This window comes from Schistocerca nitens, chromosome 4 (assembly GCF_023898315.1).
Source record: "Schistocerca nitens isolate TAMUIC-IGC-003100 chromosome 4, iqSchNite1.1, whole genome shotgun sequence".
Lineage (NCBI taxonomy): Eukaryota > Metazoa > Arthropoda > Insecta > Orthoptera > Acrididae > Schistocerca > Schistocerca nitens.
This window is the reverse complement of record NC_064617.1, coordinates 206,497,272-206,523,897: the sequence shown is the minus strand read 5'-3', so window position 1 is coordinate 206,523,897 and position 26,626 is coordinate 206,497,272. Positions and strand designations below refer to the sequence as shown.

The following is a 26,626-nucleotide window of genomic DNA, read 5'->3' as shown; positions in this document are numbered from 1 at the left end:
AGGGTCGGCATATGAAGTTCAAATTCATGTCACACACAAAGATCTACAGGCCCCTGGCGGTGTAAAAAGTTCAAACTTCTAAGAGAACGCGATCAAAAGATGCGGCCATTTGTCGCTCGTCAAAAGCTATAGGGTACTTTCCGTCGGTCTAGAATCAAGAAATTTGGCGTAAATATTTAAAAGCAAAAGTAATGGAACAATCCGAAAATTATTAATCTGCAATCATATCCTACGAAAACAAAAATTTTATTTTATGACTATCTGAATTGTCAGATTTGTAATTGAAGCATTCTAAAATGTCTTGAAATCCCTGGGACCGATATCTTGTCAGTGTCAATGTCGATAGCAGACAAAAAGTGATACTGTCGACTTGAGGAATGGCTGAAAAAAATATACACGTAACTAAATTTGTAGGGGTCGTTCTCACACCTCTCCAATTTTTTAAAAGTTTCTTCTACGTTTTATCTGAAGAGCCAACTCTTGAAACGTATCGTCCGACTAGTGACCTTACTGCAAACGGTGATTGAGTCAAATTTTAATACTTTGCTAATTTATATTTCTATACGGCTAAAACGGTGTTCATATGCTGTTGCAGTTGCATACCTAACGTTTCCAACAAAAATTTGATGTTCAGTTCTTGATAAAATTATCGACCGAATTTAAAAGTTTAAAATGCTGTCATAGTCCACTCATTAACATGTATAATCTTACGTTCAGTGTTCCACACAATAAGTTTTAAAATTAGGAAGTTTGTACATCGTTTCCGACATCGGAAATCGTGACGCTCAAATCAAGACACTTCATTTATCTAATGAGAGCGCTTAGCTACGTCAAACTAACTTCGCTGATGCCTTCAAATCTCGTAGAAACTTTCTCTCGCCGACATCCCCTCATAAAATGATGAAACGAGAAACATTTATCGATTGCTAGATTTCGCTGTTCACCCTGTAAAACTTCAGCATCGTGCATGACGTTTTAATTAGTTACCACTAACTCTTTCACAAGAAATTTTTTGAGACATTACCCACCTATACCACTGAATGCTCCTGCAAAGTTGTCTTTGTACGACACACTTCAGGCGGTATGATATCATAAATATTAAGATGCGTCAAAAACTAACTTTTCTTAAAACAGACTGCAAATTACACAGACTGTACACGTACACTGTTTGATAATGAAAGCACTTGGCAACCTCAAACGAACTCATCTATAAAGTAATCAGACGTTTTGGAGTTTTATACGCGGGAGTTGGATTCTTTCCTGAATATGGGACGGGAATGGGTTACCAGTATTCTAAAACCACCAGCTTGCCTCCAGCTGAAATGGGAAGTTCTAAGGTAACGTAATTGTCGCGCAAGCTACTAAAGTCGAGTCAAACAGAAAGGCTTATACCAAACAGTCATATGACACCTATTCATTTATAAATAAAAATGTTTTCGCACAGACACCAATTTTTTAAACTATGCAGTAGAAGCTCCGAAGCAGTAGGTAAAACGTACAATGATCACCACAGACCAGAATAATGATCCTAGACTAAATAAACTCTGGTGGAGCAACATTCCAACCAAAACCATTCCGTAGCCCAAGTTTCAGTATCAGGAAAGCAAGATAACAGTCGGAGTGCAGTCCATGAGAAGAAAAACTGCGTAACGAGGAATCAATAAATGGCGTAGAGCTGTTAATGAGATTCACGGTAAACACAGCATTGGCTGTAAGTTAAAGAGCTGATCACTTGATTTGTACATCGCAGCCAGACGAGCTGACCACACGACGCGCAGAGAGTAACACTCGCAGCAGCAACTGGAAGCTCACACTGGTAGTAGTCCGGACATTGTAAGTATAGCACCGAAACGATGAGAAAGAGTGTAAAGAAAATTGGCGCTAGTCTATTCATTGGCGCTTACTGGGCATACCAAGTAGCCAGCACTATAAGAAACACCCAAGTGCTCAAGTGCTAAATCTGCGATTAAAACAAATTTGAACACATACGGAGCACGAGGTAGCTGAAAATAAATCATAACAGTAGAGGTAAAGGTGGATAAATGGGCCCCCACTGTTTTTTTATATAACACCTTTTATTTTTAGTATAATCACCTAAAATTAACATAAAACATTTCTCTAGTATGTCCTGCAATAGTTACATGTTTTGGTCCAACTTTTTAATATTTAAAACAAAATTTTATTTTTTTTCCTGATACTCTGCATTTTGTTGCGTCAAGAATTTGTGCTGGTAATATGGGCCCCAAGGTAGTTTGAAATAAAAAGAAACAAAAATTTGAAAAATATAATTTTAATTTTTCTGTATAATGAAAGAAAGATTCACTCTGAAAATTGTTAATTAGTCTACTGGTGGGATGATTTTCACAGCCTACGCCTAGCCTATTTACAATAGTCACACACATAAGCATCTTTTTCGCATCCAGCGCATTCGTTTTGAGCCCACATCTCACAGGCTATACACTGGACCCAAAGTTCACCTTTTGTGTCCTTTGAAAAAATCCCTTCACAAAATAGACATACAGCGTCGTCAACATCAGGGACAGACACACCAACTTTTTATTTCTTGTGGAAAGCTGGTAGGCCATGCGCCTGACGTCATTTCTGGTAAGGCCGTAGAATTTGGATTCCATAATAAGATATTTAACCAGTTCGTCCTCAAGTCTCTGTGGTAAAACCGGTGGAAAGCCTTTGGAGCGTAGAACGAGGGACAGAGTACACTTTAACCGCTTTTTTCAACCACATTTTTTTCTCTTTAATAGCTACAATAGCATTTGCCATATTTGCTTTGTCCCACGATTGCCGTTTCGATTTTTTTGGGGGTACAAGATGTGTTCGAGGCATCTGAAACATAAAGAGTAGCAATATCTGATTGATTTTACGGGGCCCATAATACCAGCAGCAAAAGGGGCCCATATATCCACCCTCGCCATCTTGGTAAAAAAGATTTTGCCTACGGTTAGTTTGCTTCGCAACCGACGTTAATTAACGTAAAACGGTATCCCAACAGCAAGCCAAATACGTACCTTACCTTAGTTCTACTAATAACATGTTAGAAATTTGAGTTTTATTCAAGTAGATACTAACCTTTCAAACTTTTGATGACAGCGAAAAAATTCACAGCACAACTACTCACAAACCATGACAGCTACTACGTCTGCGCACTGTACAGTGAAGTTTGGCAACTAGTTTTAGTAGTTCATGTGCTCTCCACTAGAATTCGTGGCCTGTGCTTCCAAATATGTAGGGGACCCATAATACCAGCAGGGGCCCATTTTTCCACCTTTGCCTCTACATTATGGTAAGAAGCAACGAATCCAGTTTTAGATCATAGATTACGAAAGGTAAAAAAACAGTACAGAAACACTAATTCACTCTATAAGCGTGGTATTTGTGCGCGGTACTATTACGCAACAACCTGAAACTGCAGCCCCGTTAGAGTTATATGGTATGGTAGCGTTTCATCCCCCATCCGTGAAGGTTTCAGAGTGCACCTTCAGGAGTTGGGCTCAGTGACACGGGAGTGAAAAGCAGGCATCACAGCAACGCACTTCTTATGGGAAGTCGGTGAAGCAGCTAGGATTAGAATTCCGATGTGTCTGAGAGTGGGTTGAATGGCCGAGATTGGTGGAGAACGATCCATGATGGTCTAAATCTTTAAAGACGTTAGAAAATGTCCCATCCTGCTTTTCTAGCATGTATATGTTCCAGCTCCGAAAAGGCCATGTCGAGACCTATGTGTCAGTATAATATTGGAAACAGATTACTGCGGATCAAGGAAAAGTGAAAGTTACGGAAAGTGGAAATTATATTCTCACAAAACATGAAAATAAAGAGCAAGCGAAACAGGAAAAAGTTTTTTTTTTCCCAGCTCGTATGTAGATAAAAACTTCTGGCTATACTACGGCTTCCATGAGATAGAGATTGCTATGTAGTTCCAGCAACATTGCCTCAAAGTCTACGGGATGGTTCAAAAGCTCACTGTGGGAATATACTCAATTATACCTGCGGCTTAAAATCTCAAGCTCCGTGACGACTTTGTAAACTTGTATTTTCTGATGCGAGCATAGCTGTGAAACTAGGGGAAAATTCGTGTTATTTTTGTGTAAACTGTTGCACATAGTGATAACATACGAAAAGTGTCACTTATATCAACAGTTGAGCCTCTGACGCCTGTCCTACGCATGTTACTTGTGAAGGAAGCGCTTTCTTATGACGAACGTTGTGTGCTGCCTACTGCACGTAAAGTATGTAAAACTCCATCTACTGGCGACATCTGTGCCACTGTGTATCTTCTGTCTCTCCTTCCTTTGCGGTATATGTCCTTGCTTTAAGTTCAGGGATAGGGTCAGACTATTGAAGTCCTGACTGAGTGGCCGTTGGGTACGGTGCGACCTTTGCATGTAGGTCTATTAGGCGTACTCATGTTGTTGAATGACTGTTCTGGTACCCAGAGAAAGTTCACTGGAGTTCCACAGTAGCTCAATCATCTTCAGCACTATGTTCATAAGATGAATGTTCTTGTCCTTCCGTATCGCTGCGGTGTTGAGTCGATAGTACACTTAAGTCAGACACAGTCATGACCTCCCTCCATTCTCTTTCCTTCCGCTTTCCTAAAACCTTCTTGACAACTTGGGGTACAGCACCGCCTTGGCTCCGTCCCCGGATCTGCCTGCTCCGTGACCTTTGTCGATTTCCCAAGGATGGTGCCCCTTCACTTGTTTATCGTCGGGCATTTGCTGCTGTATGTGCACAAATGACGGACGCCACATTTATTTACACCGACGGCTCGAAAACATCGTTAGGTGTAGGGAGTGCCTATATTGTTGGCGACACCCCAAATCACTTTCGGCTTCCCGACCAGTGTTCGGTTTATACTGCGGAGCTTTACGCTGTTCTCCAGGCTGTCCACTACATCCGCCGCCATCAGCGGATACAGTACGTTATCTGCTCAGATTCTCTCAGCTCTCTCCTCAGTCTCCACGCTCTTTATCCTGTGCACCCTCTGGTCCACCGGATTCAGGACTGTCTGCGCTTGCTCCACCTGGGGGGCGTCTCGGTGGCGTTCCTCTGGCTCCCGGGACACGTTGGTATCTATGGAAATGAGGCGGCCGATATTGCAGCCAAGGCTGCAGTCTCACTTCCTCGGCCAGCTATTCAATCGCTTCCGTTCGCCGATCTACGGAGCGTTCTATGTCGACGTGTTGTCCATTTATGGCACACGCATTGGTCGACACTTACCCATAATCAATTGCGGGACATGAAAGCTCTTCCTTGTGCTTGGACCTCTTCCTCCCGACCGCGTCGTCGGGAGGAGGTAATTTTAACTAGACTCCGGATAGGGCACTGTCTTTTTAGCCATAGACATCTTTTAAGCGGCGATCCTCCCCCACTCTGTCCCCACTGCTCTCAGCTGTGGACGGTAAGACAACTTTTAATTGAATGCCCCTATTTTAATCCGTTACGCTCCCGTCTCCAGCTATCGCCTGATATATCGTCGATTTTAGCAGATGACATGCGCTCCGCCGACCGCGTTCTCAAGTTTATTAGTGCCAGTGAAATGACGTCAGTCATTTGAAGCCTTTTTTGGGGACAACCAACCCCTTTCTGTAGTGGATTTTTAAGCCTTCCTTCTGCTTTTAGTTTCTCCAATTTTATGACTTTGGTTCTCATTGCTGCTGGTTTTAAATTTCGGTTTTTTACTGTTTCCTAAGTCACGGACCGGGCGCTAATGACCATAGAAGTTTTGCGCCCCAAAACCAAAACAAAAAAAAAAGTCATGACCTTGTTCAGTCAGTGTCCTGGGCTGAACTCCTCTTTACTTTCTAATTTATGATGTCCATAGATCTAGTGATAGTAGTGTAGACCGAAACCGATTACCCTGTAATTACCACGCAACTGACGACAAACACGGCAAAAATTACATTCTTATCATGGAGATTGAGTCTGCTCATTTATGTTCTACATTTTTGCGGCACAATCATATGCGTACTTCACAATGTCGTACCCGGTTTCGACCAGCCACTAGTCATCTACAGACTCAGTAGATAAGAGATGACAGAGCCGTTATACAATAGACATATTCTCTACTGATTCTTCGTCGCCTCCTTTTATGTACACTCAGTCCGAAAATGACCACTGGCTGGTCAAAAAAGTATGAGAGATTGTTAAATATCATGTGAGTGTATTGTAAAATATTAAAAAATTAAAGGCAAACTTTTGTTTGGATAGAGTATAGTCGTCGAAGATGTTAAGAAACATTTATCAGCAATTCCTTAAAACTTTTCAAAATTATTGTCGATCGTAGTAATCTGTTAAACCGATAACTATTTTTAGTAATCGTAAGGAGTACGAGGTGTAATTTCAGCTCAATAATGATTAAAGTCTTAAAGAGAGGACATAGCTGCAGCTTTTGTTGAAACTGTACCTTATAATGGATCAGTTACCCGCTAATTGGAGCTCATTACGGATATTTTCCTCTGTAAGAGGGTAGTCAAAAAAAATTGTTAAGTAATTGTTTGTAGGTACTTTTCTATAATCGTGGTACACACTGAAATATCTACACCACACTGTCATAACACGCCGCTAGGTGCCAAAAAAAACTGCGCAGTTTTTTATCAATGGACTGCGCATTCTGTTTTCGACCACTCTAGCGGCGTGTTACGATACTGCTGCGGAGAGATGTCAGTGTCTAACGGAGTTGTAGAAAAGTACCTATAATCAGTTAATTATGTAACTCTATTGTTCTGAGGTCACAATTAAAACTTACTGATTATTCCTTAAAAGCAAAAGAGTAGGTACGTCGTTAGACTTCCAGAAAAACAGACAAGAGGAAATTATTGTATCTTATTTTACGAGAGCACTGAAATAAGTTGTCATCTGGTACTGCAGAGGTGTGAGCGGTGAGTGGAGAACAGAATGTGAGGTGCGCGGTCTCTGTTTCCTTGTAAGCCGCGGTGGCCATGCGGTTCTAGGCGCTGTAGTCCGCAACCGCGCGACTGCTGCGGTCGCAGGTTCGAATCCTGCCTCGGGCATGGATGTGTGTGATGTCCTTAGGCTAGTTAGGTTTAAGTAGTTCTAAGTTCTAGGGGACTGATGATCTCAGCAGTTAAGTCCCATAGTGCTCAGAGCCATTTTATCCTTGTAGGAGTGCGCCTGACGCACGCCACGGTGCTGAACCGCCTGCGCTGGCAGTGGCGCACTTTCCCGTTCTCGGAGGGGGAGACGTGCGCCTTCAAGACGGCGCTCAGCTTCGTGGACCACGTGGCCGAGCTGTGGGCGCCGCTGCTGCAGGGACGGCCTGTCGTCGTCGTGCCCGCTCCCGTCACCAAGGACCCCCAGCGGCTCGCGCTCCTGCTACACGACCACCAGGCAAGGCACAGGCACACACTTCCCTTACCTCCTCTTCTCTCCCTCTCCCTCTCCCTCCTGTATCTCCCTCCTGTATCTCCCTCCTGTATCTCCCTCCTGTATCTCCCTCCTGTATCTCCCTCCTGTATCTCCCTCCTGTATCTCCCTCCTGTATCTCCCTCCTGTATCTCCCTCCTGTATCTCCCTCCTGTATCTCCCTCCTGTATCTCCCTCCTGTATCTCCCTCCTGTATCTCCCTCCTGTATCTCCCTCCTGTATCTCCCTCCTGTATCTCCCTCCTGTATCTCCCTCCTGTATCTCCCTCCTGTATCTCCCTCCTGTATCTCCCTCCTGTATCTCCCTCCTGTATCTCCCTCCTGTATCTCCCTCCTGTATCTCCCTCCTGTATCTCCCTCCTGTATCTCCCTCCTGTATCTCCCTCCTGTATCTCCCTCCTGTATCTCCCTCCTGTATCTCCCTCCTGTATCTCCCTCCTGTATCTCCCTCCTGTATCTCCCTCCTGTATCTCCCTCCTGTATCTCCCTCCTGTATCTCCCTCCTGTATCTCCCTCCTGTATCTCCCTCCTGTATCTCCCTCCTGTATCTCCCTCCTGTATCTCCCTCCTGTATCTCCCTCCTGTATCTCCCTCCTGTATCTCCCTCCTGTATCTCCCTCCTGTATCTCCCTCCTGTATCTCCCTCCTGTATCTCCCTCCTGTATCTCCCTCCTGTATCTCCCTCCTGTATCTCCCTCCTGTATCTCCCTCCTGTATCTCCCTCCTGTATCTCTAATAAAGATCTGTCTGATATTCGCTGTACAAGCCATAGATACGTGACAGTCAAATCACGAGCTTGCAAATGTACCGGTCCAGCTTAAGTAATGGCCCTGTGGGGTTTCTATACTCAATTGTAATCCTGTTCCCCAACAATCTACGAATGAAATGTAATATCAGATTTTTTTTTCTACCTTTAAAGACCTGTCGAAGCGTAAATTTTATTAGTGTTTCTGGGTTTCTATACGATCGTCCAACGACGATACTTCACTCCCAACAATAGCATAGACGCCGGATAGTCTCGTAGTGCTGCTAATCCTATCTGATAATTCGTTATGTATAGAGAGATCCTATTACGCTTCCATGGGGAATCCCCGATGTTACTTCAGTTTCTGTAGAAAGTTTGCCGTCCGGTTTAACATACTGGGTTCTATTAGTCACATTTGTTGAGCAAATAGTATGTGTATGAAGATACTCCTTATCATTGTCTTGGTTTGTACTCAATATGGTAGAAAGTATGAGCTTGTGCTCTCCCGTGGTGGTGGTGGTGGTGGTGGTGGTGGTGGTGGTGGTGGTGGTGGTGGTGGTAGAGGAGATCAGTCAATTAAAGTCATGATAGAAAATTGTGTATCATTAGCAATACTTGTTCAGAGAATAAATGCATTTTTATTTGCGTGAAAGAGAGAAAATAAAAGATGGAAAAAAATATTAGACAGATAGAACAGAGTTAAGATAAATTTTGCATTTAGTTCTTAATAAGATACATTCACCATGTGATCAAAAGTATCCGGACACCCGGCTGGAAATTGCTTAATAGTTCGTGGCTCCCTCCATTGGTAATGATGGAATTAAATATGGTGTTGGCCCACCCTTAGCCTTAATTACAGCTTCCACTCTCGCAGGCATACTTTCAGCCAGGTGCTGGAAGGTTTCTTGGGGAATGGCAGGCCATTCTTCACGTAGTGCTGCACGGAGGAGAGAGATCGATGTCGGTCGGTGAGGTCTGGCACGAATTCGGAGTTCCAAAGCATCCCAAAGCTGTTCTATAGGATTCAATCAGGACTCTGTGCAGGCCAGTCCATTACAGGGATATTATTGTCGTGTAACCACTCCGCCACAGGCCGTGCATTATGAACAGGTGCCCGATCGTGTTGAAAGATGCAATCGTCATCCCCCAAAGCAAAAAGGTGCTTAAAACATCAATGTAGGCCTGTGCTGTGATAGTGCCACGCAAAACAACAAAGGGTGCAAGCCCCTTCCATGAAAAACACGACCACACCATAACACCACTGCCTGCGAATCTTACTGTTGACACTACACAAGCTGGCAGATGACGTTCACCGGGCATTCGCCATACCCATACCCTGCCATCGGATCGCCACATTGTGTACCGTGATTCGTCACTCCACACAACGTTTTTCTACTGTTCAATCGTCCAATGTTTACACTCCTTACACCAAGCGAGGCGTCGTTTGGCATTTACCGGCGTGATGTGTGGCTTATGAGCACCCGCTCGACCATGAAATCAAAGTTTTCTCACCTCCCACCTGACCGTCATAGTACTTGCAGTGGATCCTGCTGCAGTTTGGAATTCCTGTGATGGTGTGGATAGATGTCTGCCTATTACACAGTACGCCGCTCTTCAGCTGTCGGCTGTCTGTCAGTCAACAGACGAGGTCGGCATGTACGCTATTGTGCTATACGTGTTTCTTCACGTTCCCACTTCGCTATCACATCGGAAACAGTGAACCTAGGGATATTTAGGAGTGTGTAAATATCGCGTACAGACGTATGAAACAAGTGACACCCAATCACCGATCACGTTCGAAGTCCGTGAATTCCGCGGAACGCTTCTTTCTGCGATCTCACAATGACTGACTACTGAGGTCGCTGATACGGAGTACCGGGCACTAGGTGGCAGCACAATGTACCTAAAAACGTATGGTTTTGGGGCTGTCCGGATACTTTTGATCTCTCAGTGTATGGGTATGTGAATATGCTCTGGAATGGTGTCGGAGCACATTAACATCCGTCGTAAGAATCATTCTTTTCGTGCTTAAAAATGAAAATAGATATCGTTAAGGCAGAGGAATTTGTACCTGTGGTCACTTGAAACATCAATACTTCTTTATTTCGCGTAGTTGCGTATTTCGGACGCTTGTGTGGCTTTCCGTGAAGATTCGGGCAGCCATACCACTCGAGCTGTATGCCTCTTAAATCTGCAGCAGCGCGTATCTCACTGTATATATTTTAGGAAAAAAAGTTGGTAGACTGTATTTCGGTTTTTATTTTCAATGGGTATTTCGACAGGGTTTCCAACAGTCACATGAGGCTTCTCATGAGCTGGTGAAGGTGTCGCACCAGAGGGATGTGTGTGTTCGTATGAACTTTACGTGTAGTGTGAGGGTGGGTGGACCTCTAGGATGGGTGGAGCAGGAGCTGTTATTCAGGTTTGCCAAGATGGCGTTCATCTCGCCCATCTGGGCGTTATGGGTTCAGCAGGCTAGCAGGGACTCATGTAACCAGTTTGTAGTATAGCTGGCTGCAAGGGCGTACCCAGGATCTGAAGTGGGGGTGGAGGGAGGGGGAGGGTCATACTAGTCTCAGGAAACAAGGACTCGAGACAACATACAGCACTTCTTATTAAATAAAACAGTAAACCAGTGAAAAACTGCTTTTAATAAACATTTTAAATACAAGAATGCACTTGTACAATCCGAGAAAACATACAGCATTTCTTATCAAATAAAACAGGAAACTAGTAAACTGCGAATATCTTCTGGGGGGGGGGGGGGGGGCGGCAGCTGCCCCCCCCCCCTGCCCCTCGCTGGGTACCCCCCATGGCTGGCTGCAGCAAGACAGCCGGCGTTCAGGATAACTCGGCAGTGCTGACACGGTGGCTGACGATGTAGGTCCCCGCCGTTCGGCTGTCGCCAGCCTCAGTGTATAAATGGCGGCTGACAAGTGCTGTCAAACTGATGCTGCCATCGTACTATGGTCACCTATTCGAATCTGCCTGGAGGCTCGATCAGCGCCTATGAATAACGTCCCATCCAGTCTGGCAGCGAAGGCGTGCGCAGCCGGTCACGGAAATGCTGCGTCCACTATTCGTTAAGGGAGTCTTGCCCCAAGTTGACGCGAAGTGTGGGGAGCTTCGCAGGTCGAATGCGTCATTCATCGCGTGGCGTTTAGGACGACAAGTCTTACACTGTGTCTTGAATTTTCTTGGCGTCGCAGCGCACTGTCCGCATCACAACAGTTGAAAACAAACTAGCGCTAATAAAGACAAACTATAGTTCACGATTTTTTCCTTCGTTAGACCAGTCATACAGAACTTTTGAAAGAAATTTCTGCCATTTGATGCCAGATTTGTATTCATTCATTCCACACAAACATGATTTCTGCTTTATAGCCATTCTCAAGAGCAATTTGTGGTCTAAAAAAAATGTACGTCTTGACTAAATATTTCATAATTGGAATAATAATTATCAGGTCTTCTAAACCAGTACGAGAAGAGTGCAAATCAGACACGTAGTAGGATATAGACGTGATGGATGCAGTTTAAACATATGTATTGGCTGTCAAATGCACATTGCAGTTAATGTTTATTTGCTACGCACCAATTGTCGTATTTTGTGTATTTATGTATTCACAGCCTTTAATACAACGACTGGTCTATAAAAGACCGCCTAAATATCATCTCCACGGTGACTTGTCATTTAGAAAGGTCGGACACTTATTTATATTACAAATTGTACTTGAGAATGGCTATAAGGCCGGAATCATTATGTGAAATAAATAACTACAAATCTACAGTCAAATGGGAGAAACTTCTTTCAAAAACAATCTCTACTGCTTTAAAATACCTCCGTATGATTAGAATCCCAGGACCCACTAGTGATACACGCTTTCGCAATAAATTTGCGTTAAAGGTTTAACCCAACACGGCCCCGGCCAGGGTGGCCGAGCGGTTCTAGGCGCTTCAGTCTGGAACCGCGTGACCGCTACGGTCGCAGGTTCGAATCCTGCCTCGGACATGGATGTGTGTGATGTCCTTAGGTTAGTTAAGTTTAAGTAGTTCTAAGTTCTAGAGGACTGACGACCTCAGAAATTAAGTCCCATAGTGCTCAGAGCCATTTGAACCAGCCACAACACGGCAAGGATTAAATTTAGAAACTGTGTATATGTCTTGAGGAAGCGTAACTTTTCGTCCAGTATTTGAGAGTGAGAGCACGTAGCGATTTCCAACTAACTTTACACACAATTTCAAACGTTTACAAAACTTTTCCTGGCTGACAAATAATGAAAGTTTATTGCTTCCTACATTTTCGCTATTTAGGCAGTACAACTTGCTTCAGGCCTGACATTTTAAGTTATTGCTTCTTTATTACTACGTCCATTCACAACAGTTTTCATACAGAATCCAAATACACCCCAGAATGTACCTGCAGAATTATACCATTGTACGACATAGTCCTATAGTTTAGGAGATATGACCTCATAGTCATAGATATCTGTGAGAAACTATGCACTTTTCGCCAAAAAGGTCTTACACGAACATATAAAAGGTACAACTTTTCTCGTTTACTAGTTTTCGTTTTGCTTTTGTATTTGTGTGGTTGAATAATCCAAAACTAGTGAAACCTGGATAGAAGTAGGGTTTTGCGTTCAACCACTAGGTTTTACATTATCAACTTCAGATATTTAACATTCAAGCATGTACAGTAATGAGACGTTTGAAGAGGTTTTATACTCTGCACTCAGAGTGGGGATAGTGGATTTAACGGTATATTATACTACTGACCTATTCCTATAACTTAAGCCTATTTTCCTAAGATGTACGTATCCAGATCTTTCGTAAGTCCTGATTCCATCATGGATTTGTGAAAAAAAAATGTAGCTTACTTTTGGACTACGACGCATGCGCAGGTGGGCCGCCTGGTACTGGTGCCATCGCTGCTGCGCGCGCTGCTGCTGTACTTGGAGCTGCAGCCGCGAGGGGCGCTGCTGTCGCAGCTGCGGCTGTGGGTATGCAGTGGCGAGAGCCTGCCCGCCGAGCTAGCGCGGCTCTTCTTCCGCCGCTTCCCCGGGCACACGCTCGCCAACTTCTACGGCAGCACCGAGGTCATGGGTGACGTCACCTATCACCTGCTGCGCTCAGAGATGGACCTGCAGCTCTTCGACAAGGTCCCCATAGGTAATACAGGCTCCTCTAAGTATACGTCGGCTGGTACATCCAAAGCGGTAACGCTGTCACCAATCACACTCACCCAGAATGGAATTTAGGATTTTGGTGTGAGGGGATGGGGGCAGAGTTCGTAGAACTTTTTTTCACAGTGCCATCTCCAAACTATCTAGAGTAAAGCAAGCCAGCAAGCCGTTATCCGAATTTGTTAATATTTTCGAGACTGTAAAGTCTGAAAACTATCCTGCAAACAATTAATGTCTTTTATATTAAGAAGAAACAGACGAAGTTCTGGTGGGAGACGGGCGGGGGGGGGGGGGGGGGGTTGCCGCGCTGCAGCCTCACTCACAGCGCGCCCCACCCCCCTGGATTCGCCTCTGCACTCATCTAAAATCCTCAACTCTTCCTGTCTCGGTGACGTCACATCATAAAGCATAGAAACTGACTAGCCATCACAAGATGAAGACTGAAGTGTGGATGAAATATGAGTCAACAAAACAGCTTGTGTGGTGTGGTGTTTACATAGCGGCGGTATCTGATCTGCAGGTGTTCCAGTGGACAACACTTTGGTGTACGTGGTGGACACTCAGTTCCGGCCGGTGCTGGCTGGTGATGCGGGGGAGGTGCTTGTGGCTGGACGCAATCTGGCGGCTGGCTATGTGGGCGGCAGAGACCCAAACCGCTTCGTCGCAAACCCACTTGCTGTTGACAGGGGTGAGTACATAACGCTACTCTGATGGAGCTTTCACCTTTCCACCTCGGTGCCATTGACACACAGATACACTACTGGCCATTAAAATTGCTACACCAAAAAGAAATGCAGATGATAAACGGGTAGTCATTGGACAGATATATCATACTAGAACTACATGAGATTACATTTTCACGCAGTTTGGGTGCATAGATTCTGAGAAATCAGTACCCAGAACAACCAAATCTGCCCGTAATAATGGCCTTGATACGCCTGGGCATTGAGTCAAACAGAGCTTGGACGGCGTGTACAGGTACAGCTGCCCATGCAGCTTCAACACGATACCACAGTTCATCAAGAGTAGTGACCGGCGTATTGTGACGAGCCAGTTGCTCGGCCACCATTGATCATACATTTTCAATTGATGAAAGATCTCGATAATATGCTGACCAGAGCAGCAGTCGAACATTTTCTGTATCCATAAAGGCCCCTACAGGACCTGCAACATGCTGTCGTGCATTATCCTTCTGAAATGTAGGGTGTCGCAGGGATCGAATGGAGGGTAGAGCCACGGGTCTTAACACATCTGAAATGCAACGTCTACTGTTCAAAGTGCCGTCAATGCGAACAAGAGGTGACAGAGACGTGTAACCAATGGCACCACATACCATCGCGCCTGGTGATACGCCAGTATGGCGATCACGAATACACGCTTCCAATGTGCGTTCACCGCGATGTCGCAAAACACGGATGCGTCCATCATGATGCTGTAAACAGAACCTGGATTCATCCGAAAAAGGGACGTTTTGCCATTCGTTCACCCAGGTTCGTTAAGTACACCATCGCAGTAGCTCCTGTGCGATGCAGCGTCAAGGGTAACCGCAGCCATGGTCTCAGAGCTGATAGTCCATGCTGCTGCAAACGTCGTCGAACTGTTCGTGCAGATGGTTGTTGTGTTGCAAACGTCCCCATCTGTTGACTCAGGGATCGTGACGTGGCTGCACAACCCGTTACAGCCATGCGGATAAGATGCCTGTCATCTCGACTGCTAGTGATACAAGGCCATTGGGATTCAGCACGGCGTTCCGTATTACCCTCCTGAACCCACCGATTCCATATTCTGCTAACAGTCATTGGATCTCGACCAACGCGAGCAGCAATGTCGCGATACGATAAACCGCAATCGCGACAGGCTACAATCTGACCTTTATCAAAGTGGGAAAGATGATGGTACGCATTTCTCCTCCTTACACGATGCATCACAACGACGTTTCACCAGGCAACGCTCGTCAATTGCTGTTTGTGTATGAGAAATCGGTTGGAAACTTTCCTCAAGTCAGCACGTTGTAGGTGTCGCCACCGGTGCCAACGATGTGTGAATGCTCTGAAAAGCTAATCATTTGCATATCACAGCATCTTCTTCCTGTCGGTTAATTTTCGCGTCTGTAGTACGTCATCTTCGTGGTGTAGCAATTTTAATGGCCAGTAGTATATATATATATATATATATATATATATATATAATATAGATGGGGTGTGTGTGTGTGTGTGTTTGTTTTTTTGTGTTCTCAGAACTGGGGTTGCAGGTAGCTTCTTTCGTGGGCATGGAATTACTTAATCACTAATTTTTAAATACAACAAGACGTTAACTACCTATGGTAATGCTTACTGCTACGTTACGCCCAGTATTATTGTTCGTAGATCTTTAACATTGGCAGTGATCATAAAGCACAGACGATCGGCCCGAAATCCCAGCTACATTGGACTTCTAGGGATTTTATGTCTTCAGGACTAGGGAGCTCAGTCCCGAGGAAAAACTTGAGAAATAGTATTCTATGTATAAGGGGCAGTCAAATGGAAGACATATGGGAAACAGTATGTAAACTGTTCATTACTTGAAAAGTAATCGCCATGATTAAGACATTAAATCCACTGTGAGAGAAGACGATCAGTGCCTTCATGGAAAATTATTTTAGATTGCCTAAGGAACTAGGGTTGTACCCAGGCCTGCACATCTTAGTTCAAAGCAAATAGGCAAGGTCTGTCTTTCTTGAGGGCTTCAAAAATATGGAAATCGCCTGTGAAGAGATCGTGACTGTGGAGGATGTGTACAGGGCTTCCCAAGCGAAACTTCTGCAGCGCACTCGAAACACCGTTGGCAACATGTGGGCCACCCCAAATGTCTCCTCATATATGCTCGTAGACGCCCAAAACTCCCAGGTGCGTTCCGAGTGCATTGACAACCATCCACAATTCGTTCCCGAAGTTCATTAATACTATCAGCGACGCTTTATGTAAACAGCAAAGCTTTTAAATATTCCAACATAAAAAAATTTCAGGGGGCTCAGTTAGGAGGATCTGGGAGGGCATGGTATTGGCAAGCTATGACCGATACACTTGCCGTCGAAACCATTTGCCAGATGATAAAATCAAACGAGGGGAGTTTCAGTGTGTAATTTACGTCTCACTTGCGGTGCTCCGAAACAAACATCGTTAGACGTTAAGTGTTACTGTAATATTGGCATGACTGCGCTTGTGTACGGCGTATCGAGAAAACCATTGGCTTCCGGATTTAAGTTGATTAGGACCATTTGTTCGATTCATTGCTCTCTAATCGCCCTCTTCGTTTGTACCTCAAATACAAAAAAAAGTCCTGTACATGTAGATGCTGAGTGTCAACAAACTTCGGATATAAAACCGACGGAAAGATGCCGCTTTTATGAGGAGCTCTTGCACATATTGCATCACACGGGGATACCGCAATACTCTTACAGCTACGCAACCTGTATGCTTTGCGCGAGGTGAAAGCCGACGAATACTCGTCCCCATCTCTAGCATCATTGTCGTCTTAGTTCCTTGACCTGGTAACACGTTAGCAGAATTGCCGTGTACCAGACAGCGCCGGTTAGACAACATTTTTGCACACAAGCGACATATTATTAGGTGCTCCTCACCCCCCCCCCCCTCTCTCTCTCTCTCTCTCTCTCTCTCTCTCTCTCTCTCTCTCTCTCTCCCATCCTTTTCCGTCGTACACACGTGTCAGTTTTTCACTACTAATTGTGAAACGCACTGTACACAAATCTTGCATTTGGACGCCCTTGGCGCCTTCTTTCAAATTGACGCTCCAGGCGGCCACTACTATTATTGTGATACGTCCCGTACAGAAATCTTAAGAACTGTGGCGCGTCTACGCCCTTTCAACTTTGCACCTCCAAGCGGCGGCTTTTGTCACTTGGATCTTTAACCACAAGCACGTACTCGACACTTGTGGTCGTGCGGTAGCGTTCTCGCTTCCCACGCCCGGGTTCCCGGGTTCGATTCCCGGCGGGGTCAGGGATTTTCTCTGCCTCGTGATGACTGGATGTTGTGTGCTGTCCTCAGGTTAGTTAGATTTAAGTAGTTCTAAATTCTAGGGGACTGATGACCAAAGATGTTGAGTCCCATAGTGCTCAGAGCCATTTTTTTTTTTTTTTCGTACTCGACATCTGAGCTAATTCGTGTCAGTTTCACGGTGAATGGTGAAACAGTTTTGAGATATCATGCATATGGTTCTTGGCTCACGTGCTAGTAGACAGTACCAATTACATGTTATGGCTTTCTTCAGTCTTTTACTTAACTGATATATCTGTCATTTTGGCGGAGCAGTCTACGTCTTCGCTTTATGAAGGTAGTGGAGGGGGAGGAGAAACAGCTGCCCCTTTGCTCCCCAAGCTGGGTACGCCCTACTTAGTCAACGGCCTTGCCGCAGTGGTAACACCGGTTCCCGTCAGGTCACCGAAGTTAAGGGCTGTCGGGCTGGGCTAGCACTTGGATGGGTGACCATCCGGTCTGCCGCGCGCTGTTAGCAAGCGGAGTGCACTCAGCCCTTGTGAGGCAAACTGAGGAGCTGCTTGTTTGAAAAGTAGCGGCTCCGGTCTCTGAAACTGACATACGGCCGGGAGAAAGGTGTGCTGACCACATGCCCCGCCAGTGACGCATGTGGACTGAGGATGACACGGCGGCCGGTCAGTACCGTTGGGCCTTCATGGTCTGTTCGGGAGGAGTTTAGTTTAGTCATACGTTTTTATTTTATATTGTGTTCTGGAATACTATGCTGATAACCGCGTTGTTTGTTTGATTCTATACGTCACTATGCAGCGCATGGCGGAGGGTACTTTCCAACGTTATGTGTCTATTCCCTCTCCATCACTTGCGAATGGAGCACAGAGAAAATGACTCTGTAAGCTTCCCATGAACTCCATTATTGTCTTATTCTATTCTTTGGGCGTTTACACGAACGAAACGCGTAAGTACCAGTTGACAGTGTGCCAGGTGCAACCGCGGCGAAGATAAGATTGCGTTCACAATGGCACCGACAACGCTCGTCAGAAGCAGTCGCCAGAGGTAGCCTGATAACATCGGCGAAAGCTTGGTCACGCCATTCGTAATTTTCTGGCAGGGTCAAGCAGATTAGGTTAGGTAAGACTCCATGTATGAAGTAGATTAGATTTCAACCTCCAAGTGTGGGGTGGACACAGACACGTCTGTTCTTGGTGAAGAGCGCAGCAATGCGGCGTTTGCTATTGAAGAGATGCGCCAAATGAGCTATATCTGTCTCGTAGAGATTGTTTCGAGTACTGTAAACACTTCGTTACTGGAGTTACCAGACAAGTATTTCACTAAGCGTTCCGGAAATACGTAATTTCAATTATACACAGCACTAAGGATCTCTCCAAAACACGTTCTTCAGATTATTGTTTATTACGCTACAGTGGCAACTTCGGTGTGTAAAGGTTTTGCCAATGAGGTTATGAGCACATAATTGGTGGTGGTGGCGGTGGTGGTGGTGCTGGTGCTGCTGCTAAGTTTCTATGGGACCGAACTGCTGAGGTCATCGGTCCCTAGCCGCGCGGGATTAGCCGAGCGGTCTGGGGCGCTGCAGTCATGGACTGTGCGGCTGGTCCCGGCGGAGGTTCGAGTCCTCCCTCGGGCATGGGTGTGTGTGTTTGTCCTTAGGATAATTTAGGTTTAGTAGTGTGTAAGCTTAGGGGCTGATGACCTTAGCAGTTAAGTCCCATAAGATTTTTTTACACACATTTGAACATTTCTTCATCGGTCCCTAGGCTTAAACACTACTTAATTCAACTTACGCTAAGGACAACACACACCCATGCCCAAGGGAGGACTCTAACCTCAGAGGGGGGAGCAACGCGAACCGTGCAAGGTGCCCTAGGCCTCGCGGCTACCCCGCGCGGCCACATAATGGTAAATTTACCTGGTGAAAGTAGATGTTTCTATTACATGGCGATTAGATAACACTTTGTGAGAGTATACATATATTATTTAATGAATGGAAAGTAGATTTGTGGTTTCACAGGTGCACACTTTGTTCTAAAAACTGCTAACATTAATGTAATACTGGCAGTAGGTACATTCAGAAAGATTCTACCACTGGAAACTTCATTGCTCTTGGAACATTTGCCCATTGGATATGAGAGATGTAAGATTTTTGGTGCCAGTAGTATTTCAGATACAGTGTAGCGTTTAATAATGAAAATAAACTATTACAGTGCGCCTTAGGGCACTTGCTCCAACATTCGGTATAGAATAATGTAAAAATTTCGTAGTATTTGGAGTGCAAGAGTGAAAATATTAGCTTTTAAATTAGTGCTTAGGGCATCGTCAATAGCATCAAACATATCGTACAAAAACTTGAAACTGTATTTTTCAGAACGCGGAATAGGCTTGTCATGGGAAAGATATAATCGTCAGTTGTCAAATATCGAAGTGTCACTTCTAGTTTCATTTGAGCCAGAATTGCATCTTTAATATAATCTCACACCTCTGGGTAAGCACGCGAAGTCTGTTTTGCTGAATTTATGATGTTGTGCAAACATATATCAATTAACGTTGAACGACTGCCATTCGGTGTACGTGTGAAGGACACGGTCTGGAATAAGATACTGTGAACACCTAAAGCACTGTTAAGTGGAAACACGTACGTACACATTTGCAAACCACCTCATGCAACAGAATAACCTGCCTACTGGCTATAAAACGCCAGTAAGCAGTAACGATTTGTAGACAGGTAATGTCCATCTACAACACTCCAAAAAGATCAACTACAGGAACTTCAATCATAAGCTACACGATCCTTGTCACTTGAACAAATTACTTTCCGAGGTTATAATCACACCTAAAATTTCTGATTAAGATTTTGCCAACCTGTGCATTCCAATAAACATGTGATTTCATTCTGTCGATTATGAAGTATATGCCGATTATGATAGTTTTCGTCCTCAGAACGCCATAAACTACTCTTCCAACTAAACTTTTCAGTTTCTCACAGTCCATGTCTCGAGTCGTGTCGGCCATTATGACCGAAAAACTTATTTGAATTTCACTGACTGTCATCCGAAAGTTGTATGTTCTGGCGATGAGATCTGCTACATTTAGACTGCGCATGTAGTGGCGAACTGTTTTGAAAAGATCGGCCGTCTGCGACGATGTCGGCCGCCGGTGGAATCCACCGATTTCGGTGCCACTGTGACCACAGCCTAAGGGACCAAAAAAGAAGCAACGGTCCGCGCAAGCTACGAACTTGGAAATATCGCAGCAAACCGTGTGGACGATTTTGCGACTGCAGTTAAAATTCAAACTGTACCACCGTTGCAGTCCAGAAAGAAAGAAAAAAGATTATGGTATTAGTTAACTGCAGAAGTGTCGTAAAGTCCGTGAATTAGTTTCGCTTATCAGTGACAAAAATGCCTACGTGGTAATGAGAACAGAAAACTTGCTGAAACTGGTGGCGAGTAGCAGATACATCTTAAATTCGAACTGGAAAATACACGTTGAAAGTTATTTGTTGCCGTAGAGAGCTTGACAGTATCTATTGTATTCGTTGCAGATTCTGAATGAGAAATAATCTGGGTGTAAGTAAGAATCAAAAGTGGCAACCGTTCACTTTCATAGACTACATGCCCTAAAAGCCGTAGTAGCGGAACGCTTTAAGAAAACTTGGAAAAAAAATCGCATTTGTATGGACTGATAGTGCTAGAACTACACCTATACCCTGCAAACCACTGAAGTGCATGGCGGAGGGTACTTTCCACTGCACCTGTTATTACATTTTTTCCATTTCATCCCCGTATGGAGTACCGGCAGTGTGACTGCTTAAATGCTTCTGTGCTTGCTGTGATACGTGTAATATTGTCTTCGTAATCCCTGTGGGAGCAATATGTAGGGGTTTGTAGTATTTTCCTAGATTAATCGCTTATAATTAGTTCTAAAAACTTTCTGAGTAGGTTTCCGTGGCGTAGTTCGCGTCTGTCTTAACGATCATGCCTGTTCAGTTCTCTCAGCATCTCCGTCTACCTTCGGTTAAGCAAACCTGCGCCCATTCTTGCTGCCCCTGCTTCGTATACGTTCAAATCCCCATTAGTCCTGTTCAATATGAGTCCCACACATTTGAACGATATTCTAGAATGGGTCGTACAAGTATTTTGCATGCAATCTCCTTTACAGACTGATAGTTTTCCTACTGTTTCACAAGTGAACCTAAGTCTGCCACCTGTTTTACCTATGACTGAGCAATCTCATGTCCCTACAAACTGTTACACACTGGCTTTTGTATGAGTTGACAGATTCCAATTGTAACTCATTTATATTGTAGTCATAGAAAAATACGATTTTTCGTCTTGTGAAGTACAAAATCAGCACTTCTTAAAACTTAAAGCAAGTTGCCGATCTTTGCGCTACGCCAAAATAGTATTAGAATTCGACTGAATATTTACGTTAGTTTCCTCAGATACTATTTCATTATAGATAGTTCCATCATCTACGAAAAGTTTTATGTTGGTAGTGTTTTCTGCAAGTTCATTAATGAACTTGAACAGCAAGGGGCCAAACACACTTCGCTGGTCCAGAACTTGAAGTTACTTCTACACCTGTTTCTCTCAAATATAAAATCCTGTTTCTTCCTAACCAAGAAATCAATCCAGTAACAAATCCGCTAGATATCCCGTAAGAGCGTACTTTTGATAAGCATAAATGTGATACTTAGTGAATTACCTTTAAGAAGACAAGAAACAATGCATTCATTCATGGCTTTCTGGATGTCATGTGAGAAAAGACAGAGTTGGGTTTCACACGATTGATGTTTCTAAAATCCATGCTGGTCGGTATTGAGGTCATTCTGTTCACAATACCTCATTACTAGAGATCGGATTATATGCATTTGCATATTTCACCGGTTATTGCATATTTTAACCATAAACCAGTGACGATTCATATTTTCGTTCTAAGTTTACAGTATTTTAAAAATTCAGACGGGTGGTTTCTAGCTCGATCTAGTTTGGATGTCACAGATTGATAGCAACCCAGAACTGCGTGCAATCGCTAACCGAGTGGCCACTGCCTAACGAAATTATTAAAGAGGAGCAGGAGCAGCCACGCTCCCGCACCCGGGGTCTGGTTAATCTCCTCCCCCGACATGGCGTACGCGTCGGCAACAATTAAACTAAACTTACCAAGCTTTTAGTAGCATGTCCATTGTTTAGCTTTCTATTTACTTGTACACAGTTGAACGTGTTCACGACGTGTAGTGTGTAACGTGTTGTACGCTATGCCGCCCAAAAAAGGAAACGTAGTTTCGTGGATAGCTGACCATCCTGGAACATTTACATATGACGGAATTGTTTTATACTGTCGAGTTTGCGAGAAAAACGTTTCGTGCAAAAAAGGTTTCAGATACACCAGCATGTCAAGACAGGTTTTCATATCGGAAGAATGCAGAAGAAAGGACCACGAAAACTTCTGACTACAGTAAGTTCCAGTAGCAGGGGTTAGTCTAAATGTAACCAGAAAAAGTCGGTGTAACATGGAGCTATTTGAAGCATTCATTGCAAGCAATATTCCTCTTCAAAAACTTACAAACCCTATCCCCAAAGGCTTCCTGCGCAAATATTGCTTATATCAAAATATACCAGATGAATCAACGTCGCGTAAAAATTACATACTGACAATTTACCTAAATGTTCTGGAATAAATTCGCGATGAACTCAAGGGGAGCATTATCTGGATTTCAGTTGACGAAATTAGACACTTGTAGCCGTTACATTGCAAATTAAAGTGTTGGTGCTTTAAAAGTGCCTTCTTCCTATTTAGCGGCCTGCAAAGAACTTAAAAGTAAATCATTCTACGATCGCCAGATTTGTGAATGAGGGTATTAGAAAAAATATTTCCAGAATCTTTAGTAGATGAAGGGGTGTTCGTGTTTATTTCAGATGCTGCCCCTGCCCCCTATGTGATCAAAGCAGAAAAAGACCCCAGAGTACAGGGTGATTCAAAAAGAATACCACAACTTTAAAAATGTGTATTTAATGAAAGAAACATAATATAGCCTTCTGTTATACATCATTACAAAGAGTATTTAAAAAGGTTTTTTTTCACTCAAAAACAAGTTCAGAGATGCTCAATATGGCCCTCTCCAGACACACGAGCAATATCAACCCGATACTCCAACTCGTTCCACACTCTCTTTGGCATATCAGGCGTAACAGTTTGGATAGCTGCTGTTATTTCTCGTTTCAAATCATCAATGGTGGCTGGGAGAGGTGGCCGAAACACCATATCCTTAACATACCCCCATAAGAAAAAATCGCAGGGGGTAAGATCAGGGCTTCTTGGAGGCCAGTGATGAAGTGCTCTGTCACGGGCTGCCTGGCGGCCGATCCATCGCCTCGGGTAGTTGACGTTCAGGTTTCATAACTAACCTTTTTCGTAGGACTCTCCATACAGTTGATTGTGGAATTTGCAGCTCTCTGCTAGCTCTGCGAGTCGATTTTCCTGGGCTGCGAACAAATGCTTGCTGGATGCGTGCTACATTTTCATCACTCGTTCTCGGCCGTCCAGAACTTTTCCCTTTGCACAAACACCCATTCTCTGTAAACTGTTTATACCAACGTTTAATACACCACCTATCAGGAGGTTTAACACCATACTTCGTTCGAAATGCACGCTGAACAACTGTCGTCGATTCACTTCTGCCGTACTCAATAACACAAAAAGCTTTCTGTTGAGCGGTCGCCATCTTAGCATCAACTGATGCTGACGCCTAGTCAACAGCGCCTCAAGCGAACAAATGTACAACTAAATGAAACTTTATAGCTCCCTTAATTCACCGACAGATAGTGCTTAGCTCTGCCTTTTGTCGTTGCAGAGTTTTAAATTCCTAAAGTTGTGGTATTCTTTTTGAATCGCCCTGTATTTTATCCCAATTTAAGTGACGTGCTTTGCTCATGGATTACATCGCCTTGCTGAAGTATGTTCCACGTTTGTGCGTGTAAATATACTGATTTCATCCACAAAGAAAGTGTTTCTAAACGCTCCTACTCGCATCAAGACCTACAAAGAAAAACTACCAAATGTGCCTTTTCTTCCCGAACCAGTGGTACCGTAACTCGTTGGGGTACATTGGGTCGAAGCTATGTTGTGTTAAAATGAACATTTCGAGGCCATTGGGGGAGTAGTAAATGATTGATACTGCCGAGGCTTTGGCAATTTGCCACTGCAAGGAAGCTTGTAATGATTCCAGAATTAAAAAAAGACACTGCTGTGATTAGCACTCATTTTTCCCATATAACTTTAAGTATCGACAAGCTTGAAACTCAAGGTTTGGCATTGAATGAATCTATTCAGTTAATGAATAAAGTTATTCTTATGAACTCGTCATTGCCGGAGGTATTCCCAAGAAAACTTAAAAGTTTGAAAACATCTGAAACAATAACCCAGGCTTTGAGCCCTTGTGCCAAATTGATAGTTTTATTAATGGGATGGGTGAACTTTTATCAGAAACAGTAAGTGCCAACATAGCACATAAATTCAAATACTGCCCAGTTACCTCAGTTGATGTAGAACGGTCCTTTTCTATTTATAAAAACGTTTTGAGTGATCTAAGACCCAATCATACTACCGAAGATTTGGAACAGTACTTGGTCGTTTGTTTGCAACGGTAGAAAACTGTAAAATAATTTGTAAAAGGTGGTTTGGTCTAATAGTATTAATTACACGTTAATGCAGTTCAAAAAATTCATGATTGTATGTTTTTTTAAATAAAATATTACGGAGTTTTTGAGCGTGCCCCTCTGCGCGCAATATATCTCGAAGTTAGTGCTGTACGTATCGATTGTTTCGCTGCGACGCACGCGCATCGCATCCGCTTGTTACTGATAACAATAGCATAGAAGAAACATTTTTGAAAAAAGGTATGCGTCCCCCTTTTGCAAATTTCTAGAAAATAATCCCAGAAATGCCCCCTTCCAAACCTGTACCAGAAAGTATTCAGAAAATATCAGCGTGCTAAATTTTCGCTTGGCCGGCGCTCTTCCTCGTAATTGATATGCACAGGTTCGACCTTAAAGATATAATGCATGCAGCAACTACCAGGTTTTTTTATTTGATCTTGCGTATTTCGATACATTTCATGCGTTGTTTAGCATTTTTCATGCATATTTGAAGGTTTTTATGATGCATGTCATCCGGTCTCTACTCATTACATTAAAGCCACAGCTAAAGTTCTAAGATTTTACAACAAATGGATGTCAAGAATATTGGAAGGTAGTTTCGAAGAACATTTCTGCTGCCCTTTCTGTAGATCGGTGTGATCTGTGCATTCTCCTAGCCACTGGGCACATTTTTTTTCGTTAAAGGGATCTTTGACATATTACAGTATGGTTAATTCAGTCACTCAGTCAGTATAGAATCTGACTGGAATTCTGTCCATCAGACGCTGGAGTTTTGGTCAGTTTTAAGATTCGAGCTGTTTCTCAATGCTGCAGGAACTGTCACTTGTCACTCATCGTAAAACGAGGCAATACTTACGAGATTTCCATTTAAAGGAACACATCAAAATTATGTTACGCAGTTCTATTTTCTCTTTGATGTCCTCAATTTCAGTTCCTGTCTCATCCATGAGTGTCTGGACACTGTCGTTGGTGGCATTAACAGCCTTTACATACAACCAGATTTTCTTTCTGTTTAGTTATTCAATAATATACTGCTACAGTAGTCATCGAAAGCTTCATGCACTCCCTCGTGACAGCAAACAGCCAAATGCGTTCCATTCGGCACCTCTCAATTTGTAGCTGCACGTTTTGTTTTACATCCATTTTGCAGTAGTTTGTTTCTTTACAGTGACTGTACAACGTGTAAAACCCATCCCACCGTGAACTTTTCTACTAAATATCTATCCAGTACATGGTCAAAAATTCTTTCAGACTTAAATCATGGTCCCATTACGTGTCCCTGTCCTGAGCTAGAAGTTCCCTCACTGACATGTGACACTACTGCCTCTTTATCTAGTTTACTGATCATACGAAATTCATATCCTTTTACTTATCCTTCGTTTTTGCTCCAACTGCTTCATTCTCGCTGATAGTGGCTTCATTGTCGACATCCTCGAAGGTCAGGTCTATTTGTCATTGGATGCAATATAGCTCCATCATGAATGGGGTTTCAAACTGTTTGATCAAGGTACTTTCCAGAAAAGGCATTTAGTAGTGTTTTGCAGGATGCTGTGTCGCACCTACGACTAACTAAACTAATTACCATAATCTCAGTTGATTGTTCAACAACTGAAGTCTCCTCTGATGA

The 26,626-nt window shown here is 43.7% G+C and overlaps 1 protein-coding gene across 2 annotated transcripts in view; it reads left to right on the top strand.

The window, feature by feature from the left end:
- LOC126252038 (tyrocidine synthase 3) overlaps positions 1–26,626 on the top strand; it is a 144,044-nt gene that overhangs the window by 102,915 nt on the left and 14,503 nt on the right. For both annotated transcript variants that reach the window (XM_049952828.1, XM_049952827.1), the window contains exons 5-7: positions 7,145–7,368; positions 13,050–13,317; positions 13,852–14,019. In XM_049952828.1, the coding sequence (XP_049808785.1) occupies positions 7,145–7,368; positions 13,050–13,317; positions 13,852–14,019 (660 nt within the window). The remainder of the gene's footprint in view (positions 1–7,144; positions 7,369–13,049; positions 13,318–13,851; positions 14,020–26,626) is intronic.